This window comes from Coregonus lavaretus (genome assembly GCF_964263955.1).
Source record: "Coregonus lavaretus genome assembly, contig: HAP1_SCAFFOLD_1119, whole genome shotgun sequence".
In the NCBI taxonomy this organism is placed as follows: Eukaryota; Metazoa; Chordata; class Actinopteri; order Salmoniformes; family Salmonidae; genus Coregonus; species Coregonus lavaretus.
The window spans coordinates 13,737-39,284 of record NW_028164704.1 but is presented as its reverse complement, the minus strand read 5'-3'; the positions used below and the strand labels follow the sequence as shown (position 1 = coordinate 39,284).

At 43.4% G+C, this 25,548-nt stretch overlaps 1 protein-coding gene across 1 annotated transcript in view; it reads left to right on the top strand.

Annotated features, from left to right (window-relative positions):
• Positions 1-25,548, top strand: part of LOC311116737 (A disintegrin and metalloproteinase with thrombospondin motifs 14-like) — a gene marked incomplete at both ends in the record, with an annotated part of 93,737 nt that overhangs the window by 54,610 nt on the left and 13,579 nt on the right. The window contains 2 exon segments of the mRNA XM_084191778.1: positions 11,479-11,562; positions 18,467-18,623. Coding sequence (XP_084047904.1) covers positions 11,479-11,562; positions 18,467-18,623 — 241 coding nt within the window.

Here is a 25,548-nt window from a genome sequence, read left to right as displayed (position 1 = left end):
TCCCTCCTCTCACGTTGTGGACGTTGACACATTATTTCTCCCTCGCCTCAACTCCCCCTCCCCCCCCCCCAGCTTCTCTCTCTTGCTCTCTCTCTCTCTTCTCTCTCTCTCTCTCTCTCTCTCTGTCTCTCTCTCTCTCTCTGTCTCTCTCTCTCTCTCTCTCTCTCTCTCTGTCTCTTCTGTGTCCCTGAATGTTGATGGATTACCAATGAAAGAGAAACCCCCCCCAGCTTGTTCATTACAGGCTCAGGCAGCTCCTAGCACCTTAATCTTATTACGCAGCCCTAATCCACCAAGTCACATTTTCACAGGGTGCTGGTTTCACTCTGTAACAGTTACCATTTGGGTCCAGTAGGGTGGTCTGATTTAGCTGCACTAGACCTGTCGCTGGTGTATCCCAAATGGCACCCTGTTCCCTAGGGCTGCTTGTCAAAAGCAGTGCATTATATAGGTACTAGGTTGCCATTTGGGATGCAGCCACTGTGAGTTGACTGGGAGTGGAGAGGACAGGGTGGTGGAGCTGTGGCGGGATGGGGCTGGCTGGTGCTGGACTGCTGCTGGGCAGCCAATCAGCACACACATCCACCCGGCCAGAGGATCTGGTTCGTTGCTCCCAGTCCCTTTGGACTGAGAGGTCTGCGTTTCTACAAACAAGGTGAACACTGGAGCTCTTCTGGTTAAGCCAGTGGCTTGCTGTGTCTGAAAGAGCTCTACCCACCCAAATCCCCCCCAATCCTTCCCAGCCACCAGGAGAGAATGTGGAGCTAGTACAGTACCACTTGGAGAAAATCTCCCGGCCCAAGGAACTGATTAAAGCACATCCTGCCTGGACCGAGCCATGCTAGGAGACTGCAGAGCCTGCGAGGTGCCTGCCTGGACCAAGCCATGCTAGGAGACTGCAGAGCCTGCAAGGTGCCTGTCTGGACCAAGCCATGCTAGGAGACTGCAGAGCCTGCGAGGTGCCTGCCTGGACCAAGCCATGCTAGGAGACTGCAGAGCCTGCGAGGTGCCTGTCTGGACCGAGCCATGCTAGGAGCCTGCAGAGCCTGTGAGGTGTCTGTCTGGACCAAGCCATGCTAGGAGACTGTGAGGAGCCTGTCTGCCTGAGCACAATGTCTGTGTTGTTAGAGAAAATCCAGGAGGGGTTTTGTCCATGTTGATGTGATGATGTACACAAGGCAGGCAGGCAGGGAGAGATATATATCCCAACGCCTCCAGCCCTCCAGCTAGCTCATCACAGCTGCTGAGCTCATTGCTGTTCAGACAAAAACAATCCAATTCCGAACGATGCTCTGTGAGTAATGAGCTCAGCTGAGCACAGGCAGAGCAGCCATTGACCGTTTGGGCTGCGTTCCAAATGGCACCCTATTTTAACTACTAGCTTTATAGTGCAGAACTTTTGACCAATTGACCCTGGTGAAAAGTAGTGCACTATATAGGGAATAGGGTGCCACTTGGTTTGGCACCTCCCCTTCGCTAGTAAAGGTTTTTTGTAAATAAAATAAAAAAGACTACGGATCGATTTAAAGACTGTATGCAGGAGATTTAATCTGCATCAGTGGTATGTACTACAGGAGTGTGGTGCAAGTTTTTGAAACTACATTGAATAACATTCATGATGTTTAGAGTAGGCCTACTCACTATGGCTGGAAAAGGCTGTGGCTATTTCTGACGTCGCCCTCCTTGTTCCAACAGCTGCTCAGTTTAAAGGTCCAACGTCAACCCAACATTTTATATAGGTCGGCATTCAACTCAGTATGGAGATACATGAATACATCACATCACAAAAGTCAAGGGGAATCTGGGGGTCATCCGAGTTTACTTTACATTATACACTGTTTCATTAAAATAGCTGAATGACTTTTCTGTAAGTGAATGAATAAGGCTGTTTGGTTGCTGGGTAGACCTAGTCTGCATTCCTTTGCTGTGTAAACTGTTGGACTGTTGCCCAGTTCCAGTCTTGCGTCAGTTACACAGTCGTTTGTGTCATGCTTTATAAACGGAGGGAGTATATATTTGTGCTGTGGTGTTCTAAACAGTGTGTGCTGTCGTGCCTACTGACATTTTTCTTATCATTTATCAAGTGTGTTAGACATCTCTTCCCTCTCGATTCAGCGATATGTGCACAGATAAGATGAGTAGAAAGAAGGCTGAGAGATGGGTGATGGCTCCTTGGAAGAGGGTGAGAGATGGGTGATGGGTCCTTGGAAGAGGGTGAGAGATGGGTGATGGGTCCTTGGAAGAGGGTGAGAGATGGGTGATGGGTCCTTGGAAGAGGGTGAGAGATGGGTCCTTGGAAGAGGGTGTACGTTACGCCATGTTTTGGAGAACTTGGTGTCGACTCCCCCAGTTGGGTTTATTTACATTATTTACATTTACGTCATTTAGCAGACGCTCTTATCCAGAGCGACTTACATGAGCAATTAGGGTTAAGTGCCTTGCTTAAGGGCACATTGACATATTTTTCACCTAGTCGGCTCGGGGATTAGAACCAGCGACCTTTCGGTTACTGGCACAACGCTCTTACCCACTAAGCTACCTGAATGACATAGTTTACAGAGAGCCCAGCAAAAAACACTTCCTTATTTCGGTACTGTAACTTGTAAGGAGCACCTCCGTACTTAGAGCAACCTGAGAGGCGGCATGTGCAGCACCTTCATCACTAGGACTACTGCGTTTATGACTGACTGGCATAATGACATCGTAGACAGGCAGGCCATCCCAGGGCCTCCCTCCGCTAGGCAGGCCATCCCAGGGCCTCCCTCCGCTAGGCAGGCCATCCCAGGGCCTCCCTCCGCTAGGCAGGCCATCCCAGGGCCTCCCTCCGCTAGGCAGGCCATCCCAGGGCCTCCCTCCGCTAGGCAGGCCATCCCAGGGCCTCCCTCCGCTGGGTTTAAAGCATCACTAGAAAACCAAAACTGCGTCAGCTCAGACCTCCTGTATTCTGGTAAACAGAGACTGTCACCAACACATATAAATCAATATGTCCCGCCGCCGCTCTGCTGGGAGGTCACCGCGTCACCTAACTCGCCGGGGTCTAGTGTTGTCCAAACATATCTGGGCGTGTTTGTGTGTGTATGTTTGTGATTGTTTCTGTACACTTCATTGTTAAATCATGTATAAACCTGGAAGAGAATAACATCTATTTTCCATGTTTTGTTGTGGTCAATATCCTATATAATGTCCTACATAGTTATTACATAGTTCACCAATAGCTTATACAGTAGGCTACATGGTATTTTCTTTTACCCCCCTTTTTCTCCCACATTTCGTGATTATGATCTTGTCTCATCGCTGCAACTCCACAACGGGCTCGGGAGAGGCGAAGGTCGAGTCATGCGTCCTCCGAAACATGACCCGCCACGCCACGCTTCTTAACGCCACGCCCACTTAACCCGGAAGCCCGCTGCACCAATGGAGGGAACACTGTTCAACTGACAGACCCAAGTCAGCCTGCAGGTGCCCGGTCCGCCACAAGGAGTCGCTAGAGCGTGATGAGCCAAGTCAAACCCTCCCCGGACAAACCCTCCCCTAACACGGATGATGCTGGGCCAGTTGTGCGGCGCCCCCTATGGGACTCCCGGTCACAGCCGGTTCCATCCCAGCCGGTAGTGACGCCGGTAACACTGCGATGTCATAGAGCGCCGCGCCACTCGGGAGGCCCTATGGTAGCCTACTTCATCCATAAAGCTTCCTGTAATAGACACTTCCTGTAATAGACACTTGAAGAAAAATTTAAATGACGCAGTAAAGCATTCGAGACATATTCACACAAACTAGTCTAGTAACCCGCAGCGTCACCGTACGTCAAGTTCATGTCTGGGCAGACATACAAAGCTCAAACCAAACCAACTATAGGAGACTGATTGTATGTATAGCATACGTGTATGTTTTCATAGCATATATGTTTTCTAGGACAGCAGGTTAAGGAGTCACCTGCGGAAAGGTTGGTTTTTTTAAATGTCGAACTCAATGAACCCTGTGTCTACTGGTCTCTACTGGTCTCCAGTCAGCCGACTTGGCATGTTGATAATCATATGATCCATAACCAAGCGTGAGTGTTCCTGTTCTAAGACTTCTGTATGTAGCTATGGAAAAAGAAACGAGATTCCAAAATCCCTCCACCCATCCCTGGTTCTTTTCCTCAAACCGCATTCAGCAAACCACAAATTGAAGCTGTTGATGGACTGTATAGGGCCCTAGAGGGAGTGTTGACGTGTAGAGGATGGTTTGATGAGGATCAAACATGCTCGGATGGAAATGTTACTTATCCTGCATCCCAAATGGCCCCCTGTTCCATAGTGCACTACGTTTGACCAGAGTCCTATGGGCCCCAAACTTAGCTCCAACATGAGAAAACCTAGGGGGGAAAAAAAAGTCAACTTAAAATGATGTGTTTGCTCAACTTGTCTCATATGTTCATTCAACTAGAAATTATTATTTGGGCACAGTGCTTTTAACATACAACGTTTTCAACAGACATATTTTGTGCTGAGGTGATTTTGAAGGAGTCAGGCGCAGGAGGGTAAATCACAGAATAACAGGATTTATTCTGAACCACAGAATTAATGCGTAAAAACAAGGCACACAGGGAATATTCCCGGCGATACAAAATACACGGAGCTCCACCGAGCTTCTCTCTCCTCCACAATAAACAATCACACACACAAAGACAAGGGTGCAGAGGGAACACTTACGCAGGTACTGATGAGGGGATATGAACCAGGTGTGTGTACTAAACAAGACTAAACAAATGATGAGGAGCGGCTGTGGCTAGAAGGCCGGTGACGACGAACGCCGAAGCCTGCCCGAACAGGGAGAGGAGGCGGCCACGGAGGAAGTCGTGACATATTTGACATTGTGCATTTATACAGTCATTATTATTCAACATGTCCTCACCTGGGATTAGAACTCACAACCTCTTGGTTCACGTCATGCCGATCTTCCTGCCAAACCACCATGTCTGTCTACTATCAGTTAATCGGACTATTCTCTCATCATTCATTGTATTTACTTATTTCAGCAATTTGAGGGTTTTCTGTGTACTTGTCTATTGTTGGTGGGGCATATTACTCTGTTTTAATGTAACTCCTGAATCACTATGATAAATAACGTAGTTGTTCTTGAGTGTACTTTTAACAGAGCTGAGATTTACTTTGATGTGCAAAGTGTAGCAATACAGGTGAACTCAGTCATTGACACAGACATGGTGGCGTAACAGGAAGATTGGAATGCTGTGAACCAAGAGGTTGTGAGTTCAAATCCCAGGTGAGAACATGTTGAATAACAATTACTGTATAAATGAACATACACAATGTCAGTGTCAAATATGTCAGTTGAAAACATTGTATATTAAAACCACTGTGTGTGTAACTAGTTCCACAGCGTCTTTGTTAGTTAAGATGCACAAATAATAATTTTAGTTGAATGAATATATGAGACAAATTGAGTAAATGCATCATTTTATGTTCACTGAATTTCTGCCTACGTTTTCTCAAGTTGGAGCTACAGTAAGTTTGGCCCAACTATACTCTATTAGTTCAGGTAACACTGACCAAAAAGTTGAGTAAACAAAAAAAAAGCGGTGGAACCAAATTTTTTTTTTTTCTTCTTTTTTTACAGTGCAGACTTGGTTTGACTCTTGATTGGAATTCCATGTTGGCTTGAACCTCCTCCATTAAGTCCACACACATTCCAGAGCATCATTATGGGGCCAAATGGCAGTCATCGTAGCATTTCTAGGTCAGACTAGTTCAGCCATTGCATAATAACAGTGGTTTCGTTGGACGCGTGCCAATGTTTTAACAAGATATGGCACATGGTTGCCTGTTGAATCACAACTCATAAGAATAGAGGGAGAACAACTCCACAGCCCCGTGGCCAACAAGGCACAGCACCAGCATGAGAAGCATTAAAAAGAACCAAACACACCCAATCACTGTGGGTAGCAGCATCCCATTACCACCACTCCCTGTGGATAGCAGCATCCCATTACCACCCACTCACTGTGGATAGCAGCATCCCATTACCACCCACTCACTGTGGATAGCAGCATCCCATTACCACCCACTCACTGTGGGTAGCAGCATCCCATTACCACCCACTCCCTGTGGGTAGCAGCATCCCATTACCACCCACTCACTGTGGATAGCAGCATCCCATTACCACCCACTCACTGTGGGTAGCAGCATCCCATTACCACCCACTCACTGTGGGTAGCAGCATCCCATTACCACCCACTCACTGTGGGTAGCAGCATCCCATTACCACCCACTCACTGTGGGTAGCAGCATCCCATTACCACCCAATCACTGTGGATAGCAGCATCCCATTACCACCCACTCACTGTGGGTAGCAGCATCCCATTACCACCCACTCACTGTGGATAGCAGCATCCCATTACCACCCACTCACTGTGGGTAGCAGCATCCCATTACCACCCACTCACTGTGGATAGCAGCATCCCATTACCACCCACTCACTGTGGGTAGCAGCATCCCATTACCACCCACTCACTGTGGGTAGCAGCATCCCATTACCACCCACTCACTGTGGGTAGCAGCATCCCATTACCACCCACTCACTGTGGATAGCAGCATCCCATTACCACCCACTCACTGTGGATAGAAGCATCCCATTACCACCCACTCACTGTGGGTAGCAGCATCCCATTACCACCCACTCACTGTGGGTAGCAGCATCCCATTACCACCCACTCACTGTGGGTAGCAGCATCCCATTACCACCCACTCACTGTGGATAGCAGCATCCCATTACCACCCACTCACTGTGGATAGCAGCATTCCATTACCACCCACTCACTGTGGATAGCACCATACCATTATCATCCACTCACTGTGGGTAGCAGCATCCCATTTCCGCCCACTCACTGTGGATAGCAGCATCCCACTACCGCCCACTCACTGTGGATAGCACCATACCATTATCATCCACTCACTGTGGGTAGCAGCATCCCATTCCATGTATGCAAAACCAAACCAGCAGAGAGCAGACAGACGCACACACACACATATTCTCTCTATCTCTGTAGAGGGGAGTGCTTCCACTCCTGTGCTGTCGAGTGGAAGCACATTGGTGTGAACTATATTCAGTAGGGGTGCTTGTCTTGTCAGGTTCTATGTCAGATTATTATAGGTTATTGTTCAGTAGGGGTGCTTGTCTTGTCAGGTTCTATGTCAGATTATTATAGGTTATTGTTCAGTAGGGGTGCTTGTCTTGTCAGGTTCTATGTCAGATTATTATAGGTTATTGTTCAGTAGGGGTGCTTGTCTTGTCAGGTTCTATGTCAGATTATTATAGGTTATTGTTCAGGAGGGGTGCTTGTCTTGTCAGGTTCTATGTCAGATTATTATAGGTTATTGTTCAGTAGGGGTGCTTGTCTTGTCAGGTTCTATGTCAGATTATTATAGGTTATTGTTCAGTAGGGGTGCTTGTCTTGTCAGGTTCTATGTCAGATTATTATAGGTTATTGTTCAGTAGGGGTGCTTGTCTTGTCAGGTTCTATGTCAGATTATTATAGGTTATTGTTCAGTAGGGGTGCTTGTCTTGTCAGGTTCTATGTCAGATTATTATAGGTTATTGTTCAGTAGGGGTGCTTGTCTTGTCAGGTTCTATGTCAGATTATTATAGGTTATTGTTCAGTAGGGGTGCTTGTCTTGTCAGGTTCTATGTCAGATTATTATAGGTTATTGTTCAGTAGGGGTGCTTGTCTTGTCAGGTTCTATGTCAGATTATTATAGGTTATTGTTCAGTAGGGGTGCTTGTCTTGTCAGGTTCTATGTCAGATTATTATAGGTTATTGTTCAGTAGGGGTGCTTGTCTTGTCAGGTTCTATGTCAGATTATTATAGGTTATTGTTCAGTAGGGGTGCTTGTCTTGTCAGGTTCTATGTCAGATTATTATAGGTTATTGTTCAGTAGGGGTGCTTGTCTTGTCAGGTTCTATGTCAGATTATTATAGGTTATTGTTCAGTAGGGGTGCTTGTCTTGTCAGGTTCTATGTCAGATTATTATAGGTTATTGTTCAGTAGGGGTGCTTGTCTTGTCAGGTTCTATGTCAGATTATTATAGGTTATTGTTCAGTAGGGGTGCTTGTCTTGTCAGGTTCTATGTCAGATTATTATAGGTTATTGTTCAGTAGGGGTGCTTGTCTTGTCAGGTTCTATGTCAGATTATTATAGGTTATTGTTCAGTAGGGGTGCTTGTCTTGTCAGGTTCTATGTCAGATTATTATAGGTTATTGTTCAGTAGGGGTGCTTGTCTTGTCAGGTTCTATGTCAGATTATTATAGGTTATTGTTCAGTAGGGGTGCTTGTCTTGTCAGGTTCTATGTCAGATTATTATAGGTTATTGTTCAGTAGGGGTGCTTGTCTTGTCAGGTTCTATGTCAGATTATTATAGGTTATTGTTCAGTAGGGGTGCTTGTCTTGTCAGGTTCTATGTCAGATTATTATAGGTTATTGTTCAGTAGGGGTGCTTGTCTTGTCAGGTTCTATGTCAGATTATTATAGGTTATTGTTCAGTAGGGGTGCTTGTCTTGTCAGGTTCTATGTCAGATTATTATAGGTTATTGTTCAGTAGGGGTGCTTGTCTTGTCAGGTTCTATGTCAGATTATTATAGGTTATTGTTCAGTAGGGGTGCTTGTCTTGTCAGGTTCTATGTCAGATTATTATAGGTTATTGTTCAGTAGGGGTGCTTGTCTTGTCAGGTTCTATGTCAGATTATTATAGGTTATTGTTCAGTAGGGGTGCTTGTCTTGTCAGGTTCTATGTCAGATTATTATAGGTTATTGTTCAGTAGGGGTGCTTGTCTTGTCAGGTTCTATGTCAGATTATTATAGGTTATTGTTCAGTAGGGGTGCTTGTCTTGTCAGGTTCTATGTCAGATTATTATAGGTTATTGTTCAGTAGGGGTGCTTGTCTTGTCAGGTTCTATGTCAGATTATTATAGGTTATTGTTCAGTAGGGGTGCTTGTCTTGTCAGGTTCTATGTCAGATTATTATAGGTTATTGTTCAGTAGGGGTGCTTGTCTTGTCAGGTTCTATGTCAGATTATTATAGGTTATTGTTCAGTAGGGGTGCTTGTCTTGTCAGGTTCTATGTCAGATTATTATAGGTTATTGTTCAGGAGGGGTGCTTGTCTTGTCAGGTTCTATGTCAGATTATTATAGGTTATTGTTCAGGAGGGGTGCTTGTCTTGTCAGGTTCTATGTCAGATTATTATAGGTTATTGTTCAGTAGGGGTGCTTGTCTTGTCAGGTTCTATGTCAGATTATTATAGGTTATTGTTCAGTAGGGGTGCTTGTCTTGTCAGGTTCTATGTCAGATTATTATAGGTTATTGTTCAGGAGGGGTGCTTGTCTTGTCAGGTTCTATGTCAGATTATTATAGGTTATTGTTCAGTAGGGGTGCTTGTCTTGTCAGGTTCTATGTCAGATTATTATAGGTTATTGTTCAGTAGGGGTGCTTGTCTTGTCAGGTTCTATGTCAGATTATTATAGGTTATTGTTCAGTAGGGGTGCTTGTCTTGTCAGGTTCTATGTCAGATTATTATAGGTTATTGTTCAGTAGGGGTGCTTGTCTTGTCAGGTTCTATGTCAGAGTATTACAGGTTATTGTTCAGTAGGGGTGCTTGTCTTGTCAGGTTCTATGTCAGAGTATTACAGGTTATTGTTCAGTAGGGGTGCTTGTCTTGTCAGGTTCTATGTCAGATTATTATAGGTTATTGTTCAGTAGGGGTGCTTGTCTTGTCAGGTTCTATGTCAGATTATTATAGGTTATTGTTCAGTAGGGGTGCTTGTCTTGTCAGGTTCTATGTCAGATTATTATAGGTTATTGTTCAGTAGGGGTGCTTGTCTTGTCAGGTTCTATGTCAGAGTATTACAGGTTATTGTTCAGTAGGTGTGCTTGTCTTGTCAGGTTCTATGTCAGAGTATTATAGGTTATTGTTCAGTAGGGGTGCTTGTCTTGTCAGGTTCTATGTCAGATTATTATAGGTTATTGTTCAGTAGGGGTGCTTGTCTTGTCAGGTTCTATGTCAGATTATTATAGGTTATTGTTCAGTAGGGGTGCTTGTCTTGTCAGGTTCTATGTCAGATTATTATAGGTTATTGTTCAGTAGGGGTGCTTGTCTTGTCAGGTTCTATGTCAGAGTATTATAGGTTATTGTTCAGTAGGTGTGCTTGTCTTGTCAGGTTCTATGTCAGATTATTATAGGTTATTGTTCAGTAGGGGTGCTTGTCTTGTCAGGTTCTATGTCAGATTATTATAGGTTATTGTTCAGTAGGGGTGCTTGTCTTGTCAGGTTCTATGTCAGAGTATTATAGGTTATTGTTCAGTAGGTGTGCTTGTCTTGTCAGGTTCTATGTCAGATTATTATAGGTTATTGTTCAGTAGGGGTGCTTGTCTTGTCAGGTTCTATGTCAGATTATTATAGGTTATTGTTCAGTAGGGGTGCTTGTCTTGTCAGGTTCTATGTCAGAGTATTACAGGTTATTAGCATGATATTAGTGTTAAAGGGGCAATCTGGGATTTAAACAACAACAAAGTGAACACCCACCACTTTTTTGAGGGTGAACAGCTAAGGGATGGTGCTGGAGAAATGCAACCACTCAAGTTCATAGACAGAGCTATGGATGCAAGTTAATGTTTATTGTTAATGTTAAGAGAGAGTATTTGAAATAGGGGCTTTTTACTGTAGCAGCATAGATACCAGTTGTAGATAGAATAGAGATATTTTGTGAGAGAGACAGCCCTGGTTGGCTGGCTGGTTGCCTTATCCTTCTGAAAGGCCGGCCCTGGCTGGCTGGCTGGCTGGTTGCCTTATCCTTCTGAAAGGCTGGCTGGTTGGTTGCCTTATCCTCCTGAAAGGCCGGCCCTGGCTGGCTGGCTCGTTGCCTCATCCTTCTGAAAGGCTGGCTGGCTGGTTGCCTTATCCTTCTGAAAGGTCAGCCCTGGCTGGCTGGCTGACTGGCTGGCTGGTTGCCTTATCCTTCTGAAAGGCCGGCCCTGGCTGGCTGGCTGCCTTATCCTTCTGAAAGGCCGGCCCTGGCTGGCTGGCTGGCTGCCTTATCCTTCGAAAGCTAAACAAACTAACAGCTGTGTGTTTGCCAGATGTGACGTGCTCTATAGACTCCTTCACAGAGCTTTAGTGACATAAGAGTTGGCAAGACGGCACAAACAGATCTGGGACCTGGCTATAGACTCCTTCACAGAGCTTGAGTGCCTCCGGCCCATGCCTCGCCAACCTCCACCGATGGGGCATTAAAGCAAGCCCCCTTAGTGCCTGTGGGGTGGAGCAAACCAAGCACCACATTCCTAAGGTCTGTCCAATCTACCAACTCAGCGGAGGCCTACAGACCCTCCCTCAACTCAGCAGGACCGGAAGCAATGGCTTGGCTAAAGGAATTCACTAAATAAATACATTGATGTTGTTTGTCTCTCTGGCTGCTTCCTTTAGGTTGATGAGATCTACCACGATGAGTCCTTGGGAACCAACATCAACATCGTCCTCGTCCGCATGATCATGGTCGGGTACAGACAGGTAAGACTTTTCCTTTTCCTGATCACAGACAGGTAAGACATTACATTACACCCGTCGCTCGCACTGTCTCTGTCTCCTTCTCTCTGTCTCTCTGTCTCTCTCGCTCTCTCTCTCTCCAGGGGCGATTCTAGGATTTTTTGGATGGGGGGACCAAGAACCAGTAATGGGTGGCCATGGGAAATCAACTAATTGTATCACAAATAGTGTTGAAATTGGCTTAAACTAGGATGCATTGTATTGAATAACTGTTTCAACTGTTAATTTGTATTTGCCCTAATCTATTCAAATAAATCAATTTGAAGTGATCCATCTTGATCCATATTCAAGTTTGATGTTCAGTGGTACCTCCCATCTAAAGATTTGTTCCCCCCTCCAGGGAATTTTTGGAAAGTTGAAGCTGATTTACTGCCTTTCTACACAGGGACTTAAACAACATTCTAGAACAAACACATGCCATCGCCTATAGACATGAACTATTAGCTAGCTGTCAAGTCAAACAGCAATTATCTAGCCATCTTATAATAATAATATGCCATTTAGCAGACACTTTAATCCAAAGCGACTTACAGTCATGCGTGCATACATTTTTGTGTATGGGTGGTCCCGGGGATCGAACCCACTACCCTCCTGGCGTTACAAGCGCTGTGCTCTACCAGCTGAGCTACAGAGGACCACCTCCGCACAGCTTTCGTCAACTCAATTGAGAGGGAAGTCGCGCTGTTCGATCACTGCAGCTGCGCTTTCCATAGTCCTAAAGCCAGCCAGCCAATTAAACAGCCTTCTCACCAGCCGGCCGCATTGTCCTAAAGCCAGCACTGTAATACAGCTAAACTGCCAGAAGAAACACACCGTTTTCTCTCTCCAATCTGAGCTCAGATAGACAGCACTCTGACCCAATGAGAATGTGGGGCATTAAGGGTGGATAATCATATTTCGGGGGGGGGGCGTTTCCATCCCCTCTGAAATAACCTCTCTCTCCCTCTCCCTCTCTCTGTCTCTCTCCCTCTTCCTCTCTCTCTCCCTCTTCCTCTCCCTCTCTCTGTCCCTCTCTCCATCATATTGCTGTTCTTCTTTAATCTATCTGCACTGAAGTAAAGAGGAAATATGATTTAGTAGCTCTTGGAGGACAGTGGACATTGATAAGGATGCTTTTTTATTGTTGAAGAAGCACCAAAACATGTTGGTTTTACTTTGAACCATAAAGAAACATGATCATCAACTTCCACTGGCCTCCAAGAGCTGCTGAATCTCCTCTTCACTTGGATCCTCAAATCCTGCATCTTGGTTGGAGAGCGAGGTAGCACCCTTTGCTCTCAATCTGTCTGCACTGAACTGACTGCTTATCCCTGAGCCAGCACATCTCTGTCTCTGGTTGGCTGTGTCTGGCTGGTCCTCTGTTCTGGTTGGCTGTGTCTGGCTGGTCCTCTGTTCTGGTTGGCTGTGTCTGGCTGGTTCTCTGTCTCTGGTTGGCTGTGTCTGGCTGGTCCTCTGTTCTGGTTGGCTGTGTCTGGCTGGTTCTCTGTTCTGGTTGGCTGTGTCTGGCTGGTTCTCTGTTCTGGTTGGCTGAGACAGACAGAGAGTGTGTTTATACAACCCTGACTAGATGAGCTCCAACACGCTCAACGTGTCTCTCTGGCTGCGTCCCAAATGTTCCCCTAATCCCTATATAGTGCACTTCTTTTGACCAGGGCCCATAAGGGCACTATATAGGGAATAGGGTGCCACTTGGGATGCACCCTCTGTCCCACTCCCAGCTCAGAAGCTACTCAACCAAAGGCACAGCAGTCATTTTGTTGGAGGTAGTATAGCTTTGAAGGCCTCTTTTTCTCGCCTTTTCAACACCTTTTGTGTTAAGGGATTGAAGGGTTGTACTGGTGCGGTAGAACGGGACCAGGTTTCAGGGTAGTCTAGGTAAATATCAGTATGTATGGCTACCAGCAGTAAGCATAGAACACCTCTGTCATCTTCTGTTAATGTACATAGTTGTGTTTGATTCCTAGCAGAATTATAGTTGTGTTTGACTCCTAGTAGATTCCTAGTTGTGTTTGATTCCTAGCAGAATCATAGTTGTGTTTGATTCCTAGTAGATTCCTAGTTGTGTTTGATTCCTAGCAGAATCATAGTTGTGTTTGATTCCTAGCAGAATCATAGTTGTGTTTGATTCCTAGCAGAATCACAGTTGTTTGATTCCTAGCAGAACCATAGTTGTGTTTGATTCCTAGCAGAATCATAGTTGTGTTTGATTCCTAGCAGAATCACAGTTGTTTGATTCCTAGCAGAATCATAGTTGTGTTTGATTCCTAGCACAACTATTTCCACTTGACTCTCACCTCCTTCACTGCAGTCCAATAATGAATAGTGACACCTCATGTGAATAGAAACACACATGGTCGAGTCGAGCTCCTCTCCAGTGGGTGTTTCAGTGGCTTACTCACAGTCTGCCCTTTGGATGACTAGTATAGGACCCTGAATGTATCCTGACCTGTTGACTAGTATAGGACCCTGAATGTATCCTGACCTGTTGACTAGTATAGGACCCTGAATGTATCCTGACCATATGTTGACTAGTATAGGACCCTGAATGTATCCTGACCTGTTGACTAGTATAGGACCCTGAATGTATCCTGACCTGTTGACTAGTATAGGACCCTGAATGTATCCTGACCTGTTGACTAGTATAGGACCCTGAATGTATCCTGACCTGTTGACTAGTATAGGACCCTGAATGTATCCTGACCTGTTGACTAGTATAGGACCCTGAATGTATCCTGACCTGTTGACTAGTATAGGACCCTGAATGTATCCTGACCTGTTGACTAGTATAGGACCCTGAATGTATCCTGACCATATGTTGACTAGTATAGGACCCTGAATGTATCCTGACCTGTTGACTAGTATAGGACCCTGAATGTATCCTGACCTGTTGACTAGTATAGGACCCTGAATGTATCCTGACCTGTTGACTAGTATAGGACCCTGAATGTATCCTGACCTGTTGACTAGTATAGGACCCTGAATGTATCCTGACCATATGTTGACTAGTATAGGACCCTGAATGTATCCTGACCTGATGACTAGTATAGGACCCTGAATGTATCCTGACCTGTTGACTAGTATAGGACCCTGAATGTATCCTGACCGTATGTTGACTAGTATAGGACCCTGAATGTATCCTGACCTGTTGACTAGTATAGGACCCTGAATGTATCCTGACCATATGTTGACTAGTATAGGACCCTGAATGTATCCTGACCATATGTTGACTAGTATAGGACCCTGAATGTATCCTGACCTGTTGACTAGTATAGGACCCTGAATGTATCCTGACCTGTTGACTAGTATAGGACCCTGAATGTATCCTGACCTGTTGACTAGTATAGGACCCTGAATGTATCCTGACCTGTTGACTAGTATAGGACCCTGAATGTATCCTGACCATATGTTTTTCTTGACCATATGACATAAAAACTCCAGGCCAAATGTATTGAGTAGAATTGACCCTTCACTAAGCCACGCTCCCTGGGTTACTATTGCAAACCTCAGACAACATTTTCCTGGGAAGCCCAATTCCCCCTTTCAGACCACTGGAGAAAACCCCTTACGATGACCTCAAACTGTGTTTTTACTACACAAGGAAATTAAACACTACCGCTTGCTAATCAGGACACTCTCGGGTATGTTGTGGTGGACTGTGAGGACAATTGCTTCACGGGAACCTGATAAAATCAAGTTCTGTAGCTAACTAGTGCTCTCAAATTGTATTCTGATGTTGACAGCCGATGAGTTGTGTTCACTTAGCTCACTAGCATACATTTGGAGAAAACAAGTTATACTAACTAGGTAGCTAGCGTTAGCAGCATTTTCAGTGGTGGACAATGACACTGAGAGATAGCTAACCAGCTAGCAAACAATGTAACAAAAGTATCATTTCGGATTCGAAAAAATTCTCCATTGAATCAATTCAGAATCAAGTAGAAAGTACTCCTGGTGCACTGTTCAATTATTTAGCCATTTTTAAATATATATAAAAAAAAATAAAAAAATCAACATTGGCTTCCATGTTATTGAAATGAGAGCTTATCCGAGGAGGTTGGACATCAGCTTGGTTAGAGACAGAGTGCTGTGATTGGTTTCCGCAAACTTCTGGGGCGGGGGCTTAACGAAGGGTCAATTTGGGCCCAGAGTTTTTCATGGCCAGGTCATGTGCTCAGGACAAACTCAGGGCCCACCGTAGGGTCGTTCCTAAATTACCTCCAGTGTGTCAGAGTGCGCTCTGGGTAGTAAGTAAAATTCAGAACGTTGTCAGATGGTTCATTTCTAAATTCAGAGTGTTTTGTTCTCGGAGCGTTCAGAGCGCTCACTGGATGCTCTGGCCGAGAAGTAGGGTTGATCCGAGCATTCTGACCTCACAATGGCAGTCAAGCACCCAAGCTAAGCACGCTAAGTGTATTTTGTTTTGTGTACAAGGACAGTTTTATTTTGTTTAGTAGTGTGATGTAAGCCCATGTGGGCTGGGGACCGTTAGGTGTATGACACTTAAATAAAATATATAAATCAAATATAACTGGCTAAAGTTATCTAGCCTGCTAGCTAGCTACTACCAGAAACTAATGAGAGAACAACTCACACCATTTGACTCGCCCTAGTGGACGGAGCTGGTTAGACTGTTTGAATGTTATCTAAAAGCAGTGCTTAATTTGGGCCGGATCCTGCCGGAACAGGATCCGGCACCTCTCCGTTTTTCGACCGTTTTGTTCCGGAACCTATTTGGCTGGATCCGGTACCTCTCGTGGCATGAAAAAATATTTTTCACTTTTTACAATGTAAAAATTCAAAATAAAAGTTAATTGGAGTTTCCTCTTCGTTAGTTCTCCTGCACCCACCAAAAAATGTAATGTGAAAAAGTCGATTTTCAGCCCGGGACTAATATTCTAAGAGATGATTTGGGGGGTGGGCCGGTCCGGGTTTATGGTTTGCACAACATTGTAACCTATGTTTGAGACCAACGCGTGTTGGCCGTGGCTGTGTGAGAAGCACGTCAGTATCTCTCGCATAACTAGAATGAGATTCACTTTCTATGATCTCTCTCCCTCTCTCTCTGCTCCAATAGACATGAGCCTGCAACTCTCATCTCTCCAGCGTTGCACTTATTTCCTTATAGAATCACAGCTGCGCCAAGGCTTCTGGAGGAACTGCAGCAACCCCGATACATTGAAATACATTTGCCAAAGTCTGTTCAGAAATAAACGAAATCGTTCAGAATAGCCTAGTATACCATGAGAAGGTCTATCATTTAGCCACAGAGGATCAATAGCTTCTTTAAAAAAAAAATATCCTAGCTGTGGATTATAGCCCACTAACAAGGAATAAAGCCTACAGTTGGGAACGCGTGGCTAATCTGTCAGTGAAAAAAACAGCACGCAGACAAAACAGGCCTTTCTCAATATTTCAAATACAACGAGGGAAAACACAGGTTGGAAAGCAAATGGCTCCTGCTTAAAAGAGAATGCTGTAGGCTACCAAAATATATGATCAACTTCCAAATATTGTTTTACAAAAGAGAGTGAGAGATAGGCTTTTGGCACGAGCGCATCGACAATCACCAGTGAGTGAGCTGCACATTATTCGGTGAGTCAGTGAAAGTATTTTTAGGACTATAATTTCCTCCTCATATTGTAGCCGACAATATGTGCGTCTCCACACAGCTAGGCCTAGGCTACTGATGGATTCAAGACAAGGTTGTTTTTAATGATCTCAGATTCTCAGTTTGTCAGTGTGTCAAAGTAGCCTGCCATTTTGATCATTTGTGCAGTATTCAAAAAAGATTCTGCCAAAGTCTCCAGTCATGTAAAAGGACGTAGAATTGCATGAAATGCGTTTATAAAAGGCCCATATTTTCCTGGCTACTAAAAATGTTCCCCATGTGTACAACTTCTGTAAGTGCCTCTACTCCACTGCTCTATGCAAATGCAATTATATGTTTGGGTACCTCAGAACTCCCCAGGTCACCCCCCTCTAGCGCTCAAGTTTCTGGAACCTCCCGATTTACAAATTAAGCACTGTCTAAAAGGTTAGCGACTGTAACTGTGCTGCTGGCAACAATATAATTCAGTTATTTTTGCCAATGTTTACGACGCCTGTCATATTCTACGAGGTGAAGGGCGTTCGTAAATTCGTGAAATTATTCTACGCTCTAGCGCTCTCAAACGAGATTGCTCTGAAGTCGGAGCAGACTTGTGGGACAAAATAATGACTTGCATGCTGATTTTTGGCCTGTGGACGTCTGTCGCAGACCCCTGATAGTCCTTCACGTAATCCTCTCCTCAACCACTAGAACATTCTCCAGGCTGTTGCTGTAAAACAATAGGACAGCATCCCAAATGGCACCCTATTCCCTATGTAGTGCACTACTTTTGACCAGGGACCGTAGTACACCCTAGGTACATAGAGTATGTTCTCAACCGACTTGGTACAAATTAATATATAACTATTAAAGACATGGTGTTTTAGTCATTGAGCAGATGCTGTTATCCAGAGCAAAATAAGAATCAGTGCTTTCAACTCAAGTAGCTAAAACAAGCGTGCTGATCCCGATCATTGCAGGTAAAACCATTTTGAAATAACCGCTATCTGCTAAACGAGTGCGAGTAAGAGTAATAATGATGATAAAACACTGTGAGACGATACCATTCAGCAGTTATGGTAGGCTGTTAGCCTGAGTGCCAGCTCAGTAGTTATGGTAGGCTGTTAGCCTGAGTGCCAGCTGTTTGTGCTATCATGACAACTCCTTGTCACTCACTGGCTTAACAATGACAGCAATGGAGTTGGCAAGAGCACAAACAGATCTGGGATCAGACTCGTAGATTGTTTCTGAAAGGAGAACTGTATTTTCTTTCACCCCCAGTCCATCAGCCTGATCGAGCGCGGCAACCCGTCCCGTAGCCTGGAGCAGGTGTGTCGCTGGGCCAACACGCAGCAGCGCCGGGACCCCGATCACGCTGAGTACCATGACCATGCCATCTTCCTCACAAGGCAAGATTTTGGTCCCGCAGGTATGCAAGGTACTGTATTTCTCTCGATCGAGGCCTGTGCAGACTGATACCACAGATATCTCCTTCCATTCACAAGGGTTGGCTCCTTTCAAGTCTTGCTCAGGTAAGGTCTCTGGAAACTTGACAGAGTTGGGGTCAGTTCCTTTTCAATTCCAATTCCAAATTCCAATCCCAGATTTGTTTCCCCTTATTGCTTTTCAATTGGAATTGGAATGTCAGTTTACTTCCAGAATTGTCGGAATAGTGATGGAATGGACCCCAACCCTGCTGGGAACTTACAGGGAAAGCAGGCAGCTGCTGCTGTGGTCCAGCAATGTTGTCCATCCCAAGTGGCACCCTATTCCCTATATAGTGCACTACTTGTGACCAGAACCCAATGGGCCCTGGTCAAAAGTAGTGCATAAAGGAAACTGGGAGCCATTTGGGACGCAGACATGGTCCTGAGCATGCGTACATCTGCCAGTGGTGACCTCACATAACACTGAGTACATCATTGAGTATTTTCCAACACTTGGCTGACTGACTGGGCATTGGTGCCAACCTATGTTTAAAAAAAAATTACATCAGATCTACAAAAGATTTTCTGGCATGTAGGGAAAAAACATGAAAATGCTCAGAATTTTTTGATATTCCCATTTTCTAGTGTTTTTTTAGTTTCCAGGAAGTCTCTATGTAACTTCTAATTAAACAGAACTAGGAGATGTCCTCTCTGTGTTGTTTTACGTAATACAACTCATCTTAGATCATCTCTACTTACATCATCATGGTTTGAATCAATGTGTACTAAAGTACTCCCACTCTGTCTATTTGTAAGACAAGTGAATGAAGATAGACATTACTACCCAATAGACTTGAAATCATTTTAAGACAAAGAATGTCAGTACATTTACATTTTAGTCGACGCTCTTATCCAGAGTGACTTACAGGAGCAATTAGGGTTAAGTGCCTTGCTCAAGGGCCCATCGACAGATTTTTCACCTAGTCGGCTTGGGGATTAGAACCAGCGACCTTTCGATTACTGCCACAACGCTCTTAACCACTAAGCCACCTGCCGCCTCATGTCATTTACTACAGTAACTATTTTCTCTCTGAGTAACCTCTAGAGGAAACGCTTCAAGTTCAAGGTAAAGTGTTTGAAAGTTGTGTTGAAGATATTTTACTTAGTATTTGTTATAAAATGTACACATCCACATGACAGTATGTATTTTGGGAACAAGATCTGAACAGTCGTTTTGTGTCACCACACGACCAGAAGCACAACACCATTTCTTGAGACTTGATCACTGCAACTCAAGGTTTTGGTGAAACCAACATCTACAACTACCTTCTTTTTGAAGTTCACTGTCACATATTGACTTTTGACTTTGTTTAACTTTGAAGCACATGTCATGTTTTAAAAGAGAATCAGAATCTATCTGCTTTGCTTGTCACACTTCAAATGTTACCATAGCAACCAGCGATGTTATGGCCACAACAGGCCTGTCTCTAAGGCACTGTGGGATGGGGTTGGGACTGGCCTCTTCAAACTAGGGAACAACCTTCCAGGCTTAGGGGTAAATATCACACTCTGTTGTTAGAGTTTTATGATGAGTTGGAGGATTGTACACCCAAATACAGACCAAGAGACCTTAGAGGCAACTCCCATTGATAACGAGTCAGCAAAAAAAAAAAAAAAACGTGGAAATGGTCCAGAATCTATCTAACGCTTTATTTTAAACTTTAACATCTTACATCTTTAACATCTCAATGCAATTCTGATGATATTAATGATGGGTGATGAAGGTTTTGTTATTGAATGTATGTGATTGTCCTCTGGCTGGAGCGGTAACCACTGACAGGTATGTTGAATGTAAAGAGTGTTTTATTTATAGGCTCATTTATGACACTATCTATCTACACTACTGACTCATGTCATCCTCTCTTATCATTCATGGAATATATAGCTGGGATTTATACTGAACCAAAATATAAACGCAATATGTAAAGTGTTGGACCCACGTTTCATTTTCCATACGCACAAAAAGTGTATTTCTCTCAAATGTTGTGCACAAATTTGTTTACATCCCTGTTAGTGAGCATTTCTCCTTTGCCAAGATAATCCATCCACCTGACAGGTGTGGCATATCAAGAAGCTGATTAAACAGCATGATTATTACACAGGTGCACCTTGTGCTGGGGGACATTAAACGGCGACTCTAAAATGTGCCGTTTTGTCACACAACACAATGCCACAGGTGTATCAAGTTTTGAGGGAGCGTGCAATTGGCATGCTGACTACAGCAATGTCCACCAGAGCTGTTGCCAGAGAATGTAATGTTAATTTCTCTACCATAAGCCGCCTCCAACGTCGTTTTAGAGAATTTGCCAGTACGTCCAACCGGCCTCACAACCACAGACCACGTGTTACCATGGCAGCCCAGGACCTCCACATCCGGCTTCTTCACCTGCGGGATCGTCTGAAACCGAATAATTTCTGCACAAACTGTCAGAAACTGTCTCAGGGAAGCTCATCTGCGTGCTCGTCGTCCTCACCAGGGTCTTGACCTGACTGCAGTTCGGCGTCGTAACCGACATCAGTGGGCAAATGCTCACCTTCGATGGCCACTGGCACGCTAGAGAAGTGTGCTCTTCACGAATGAATCCAGGTTTCAACTGTACTGGGCAGTGTTACAGGAGTGGGTCGCAGTTCCGGAGCGACCCACTAGGTGTCATCCTCCGACAACCATAGGCACCTCCTCACTCACAGTCGGGACTAATTATCTGCCTATTGGTGTCACCTGTGGCTATCTGATTCACTTTTGTATTTATGCTCTCACTTCCTTGTGTTCCCTTGCTCAGTTTTCTCTGCTAGTTCCTTGATGTCAAGCAGTACGTATCAGTGTCGGATCACGTGACGGAGTTACAGGTACTCGAGAAGGTGTTCTCCCTGTGTCATTGTGTTTTTCCAGTCAGAGTTAGTATTTCGTATTGTTTGTTGTCAGCCTGTTTTTTGGAGACCTTTGTGCTCCTCATTTGTTTTCATGTATAGTCTGTTGTTTTGTATCCTGGCTTTTGGACCACCAGTAAAGATCCTTGTTTCACCATCCTTGCCTACTGCCTACTGTCTCTCCTGCACCGCACCTGGGTCACACCTCACACCAACCCTTACAGGGCAGATGGAAGACAGCGTGTATGGCGTTGTGTGGGCGAGAGGTTTGCTGATGTCAACGTTGTGAACAGAGTGCCCCATGGTGGCGGTGGGGTTATGGTATAGGCAGGCATAAGCTACGGACAACGACACAATTGCATTTTATTGATGGCAATTTGAATGCACAGAGAAAACTGTGACGAGATCCTGAGGTCCATTGTCGTGCCATTCATCCGCCGCCATCACCTCATGTTTCAGCATGATAATGCACAGCCCCATGTTGCAAGGATCTGTACACAATTCCTGGAAGCTGAAAATGTCCCAGTTCTCCCATGGCCTGCATACTCACCAGACATGTCACCCATTGAGCATGTTTGAGATGTTCTGGGTCGACGTGTACGACAGCGTGTTCCAGTTCCCGCCGATATCCAGCAACTTCACACAGCCATTGAAGAGGAGTGGGACAACATTCCACAGGCCACAATCAACAGCCTGATCAACTCTATGCGAAGGAGAAGTGTCGCGCTGCATGAGGCAAATGGTGGTCACACCAGATACTGACTGGTTTTCTGATCAACGCCCATACCTTTTTTAAAAAGGTATCTGTGACCAACAGACGCATATCTGTATTCCCAGTCATGTGAAATCCATAGATTAGGGCCTAATGAATTTATTTCAATTGACTGATTTCCTCATATGAACTGATTTCCTCATATGAACTGATTTCCTCATAGGAACTGATTTCCTCATATGAACTGTAACTCAGTAAAACCTTTGGAATTGTTGCATGTTGCGTTTACATTTCTGTTCAGTGTATAACTATAGCTGCTGCACTATAGCTTCTGCAACTCCTTCTCATATTCTACCATGCCAAGCTCACCGTGGCCTTTTCATGCGACTGTATATAGCCCACATTCTCTAGAGGATCTTTTATCTGTCTTCAGATAAAGGGCTTAGCTAGCTTAGCTCCATTGCTTTTCATGTTGTGCCATTTTGCTTGCAGCATTTAAATAGGTGATGAGCTACTCAACTTTTATGGAAGAAGAAACACCGTCCATCATTCTAACTAAGCCATTCTAACTAAGCCATTCTAACTAAGTCATTCTAACTAAGTCATTCAAACCAGGTTTGGGTTCAATTCCAATTTCAGTTTCCTTCCTGAATTGATTGAAATAGAATTAAGCCCTACTCTGATTCATTCCATAAGTGGTGATCATACGACACCATTATGTCAATGACATATAATAGGGAACGTCATCTTCCTATAAACAGAGTAACTATTGGATATAACTATTACATAACTATTGGACATAACTATTACATAACTATTACATAACTATTACATAACTATTACATAACTATTACATAACCATTGGATAACTATTACATAACTATTGGATATAACTATTACATAACCATTGGATATAACTATAACATAACTATAACATAACTATAACTATTACATAACTATTGGATATAACTATTACATAACTATTACATAACCATTGGATATAACTATTACATAACTATAACATAACTATAACATAACTATTACATAACCATTGGATATAACTATTACATAACTATTGGATATAACTATTACATAACCATTGGATATAACTATCACATAACTATTACATAACCATTACATAACTATTGGACATAACTATTACATAACTATTACATAACCATTGAATATAACTATTACATAACCATTGGATATAACTATTACATAACTATTACATAACCATTGGATATAACTATTACATAACCATTGGATATAACTATAACGTAACCATTGGATATAACTATAACGTAACCATTGGATGCCACCATGTTCATTGTAGTTCTTTCCCATCAGGCAGAGCTAGATAAAATAGCGTCATTACAACAACCAGATTACAACCAGAACAGGTTGAAATGTGGTTATATTGACATCATTGCAACCACTTTTGCCTGCTGGGTTCTAGCTAATCACCACAGAGGATACGTCCCAAATGGCACCCTATTCACTACGTAGTGCACTGCTTTTGACCAGGGCCAATAGAGCTCTTGTCAAAAGTAGTCCTCTGTAGAGGGACTAGATTGCCATTTGGGACATGGCCAACTGAAGCAGCCCCATCCATCAGTATCTGTCTGTGTCTGCATTTCCTGCTTTTTACCTGCATGCCAAAGGTCTTCACATGGTCAGAGAGCATGATCATCTGTTTGAACAACAACAACAATGTGCTTCTGAACCAAACAAAACGCTTAGCTAATCTGAATCGCTGCACATCTCTTGATCGAGTATAGTAGTTATATATATAGTATATAGTATAGTAGTTATATATAGTATAGAAGTTATATATAGTATATAGTATAGAAGTTATATATAGTATATAGTATAGTAGTTATATATAGTATATAGTATAGAAGTTATATATAGTATATAGTATAGTAGTTATATATAGTATAGTAGTTATATATAGTATATAGTATAGTACTTATATATAGTATATAGTATAGCAGTTACACTACCGTTCAAAAGTTATTTAATCAGCACAACAGTTTTCAGCTGTGCTAACATAATTGCAAAAGGGTTTTCTAATGATCAATTAGCCTTTTAAAATGATAAACTTGGATCAGCAAACACAACGTGCCATTGGAACACAGGACTGATGGTTGCTGATAATGGGCCTCTGTATGCCTATGTAGATATTCCATTAAAAATCAACCGTTTCCAGCTACAATAGCCATTTACAACATTAACAATGTCTACACTGTATTTCTGATCAATTTGATGTTATTTTAATGGACAAAAAAATTGCTTTTCTTTTGAAAACAAGGACATTTCTAAGTGACCCCAAACTTATGAACGGTAGTGTATATATAGTATATAGTGAAGTAGTTATATATATAGTATATAGTATAGTACTTATATATAGTATAGTAGTTGTATTCATGTGTCCTTTGTGCTTTGTGTTTAAATATGTTATTACTGTATTGTTGGGTTATGTTATATGGTTGTGTTTGGTTTTGTCAAGCTCGTGTTGGTCTGTCTGTGCTGGGTTTAAAAAATGCTTTCAAGCTTCCTGTCAAAGCCTCAGGTTTCTATATTAATACATAGAGGAGACAACAGCTTCAGCCCTTTCTCAAAGTTTGACAGTGTCCATTTTTTCATAGCATCATTTCCTTCCTTTAGGCATTTCCTGATTATTGACACGGTATATTTTTAACGGCCATTTTACTCAACTGTTCAGCAAACATGTATTAGCTACCAACAGAGACACATACTTACTGCCATTAACAACAAACTGCTAATTGGACACAAATCAGAACATCTAATATGAAAATGAACACAGACTATAAAGCATTTCTTCTTCATGTGCGTCTTGTCTCAAATAGCACCCTATTCCTTATGAAGCGCACTATGGGCCCTGGTCAAAAGTAGTGCACTATACAGGGAATAGGGTGCCATTTAGGAAGAGACACACATTAAGACAACACGCTTTACAGTCTGTGTTCATTTTCATATTAGATGTTCTGATTTGTGTCCAATTAGCAGTTTGTTGTTAATGGCAGTAAGTATCTGTCATACATTATTACACACTATATTTATAAGAGCATTGGCTCTGTTGGGATCATTCGTAATTTTCTCTTATGTAAAAAAAAACAAAAAAACACTTGGGGCTGAAGTCAATTGAACATCCTATATTAGCAGCAATTTTTACGCAGTAGCTTTGTTGACACAACTACCACCTGTAAAATGTGCAATGCATCCTGAGAATTCGGAGAACTAGAAGTACCTGCCAGTGTCAGGAGAATATA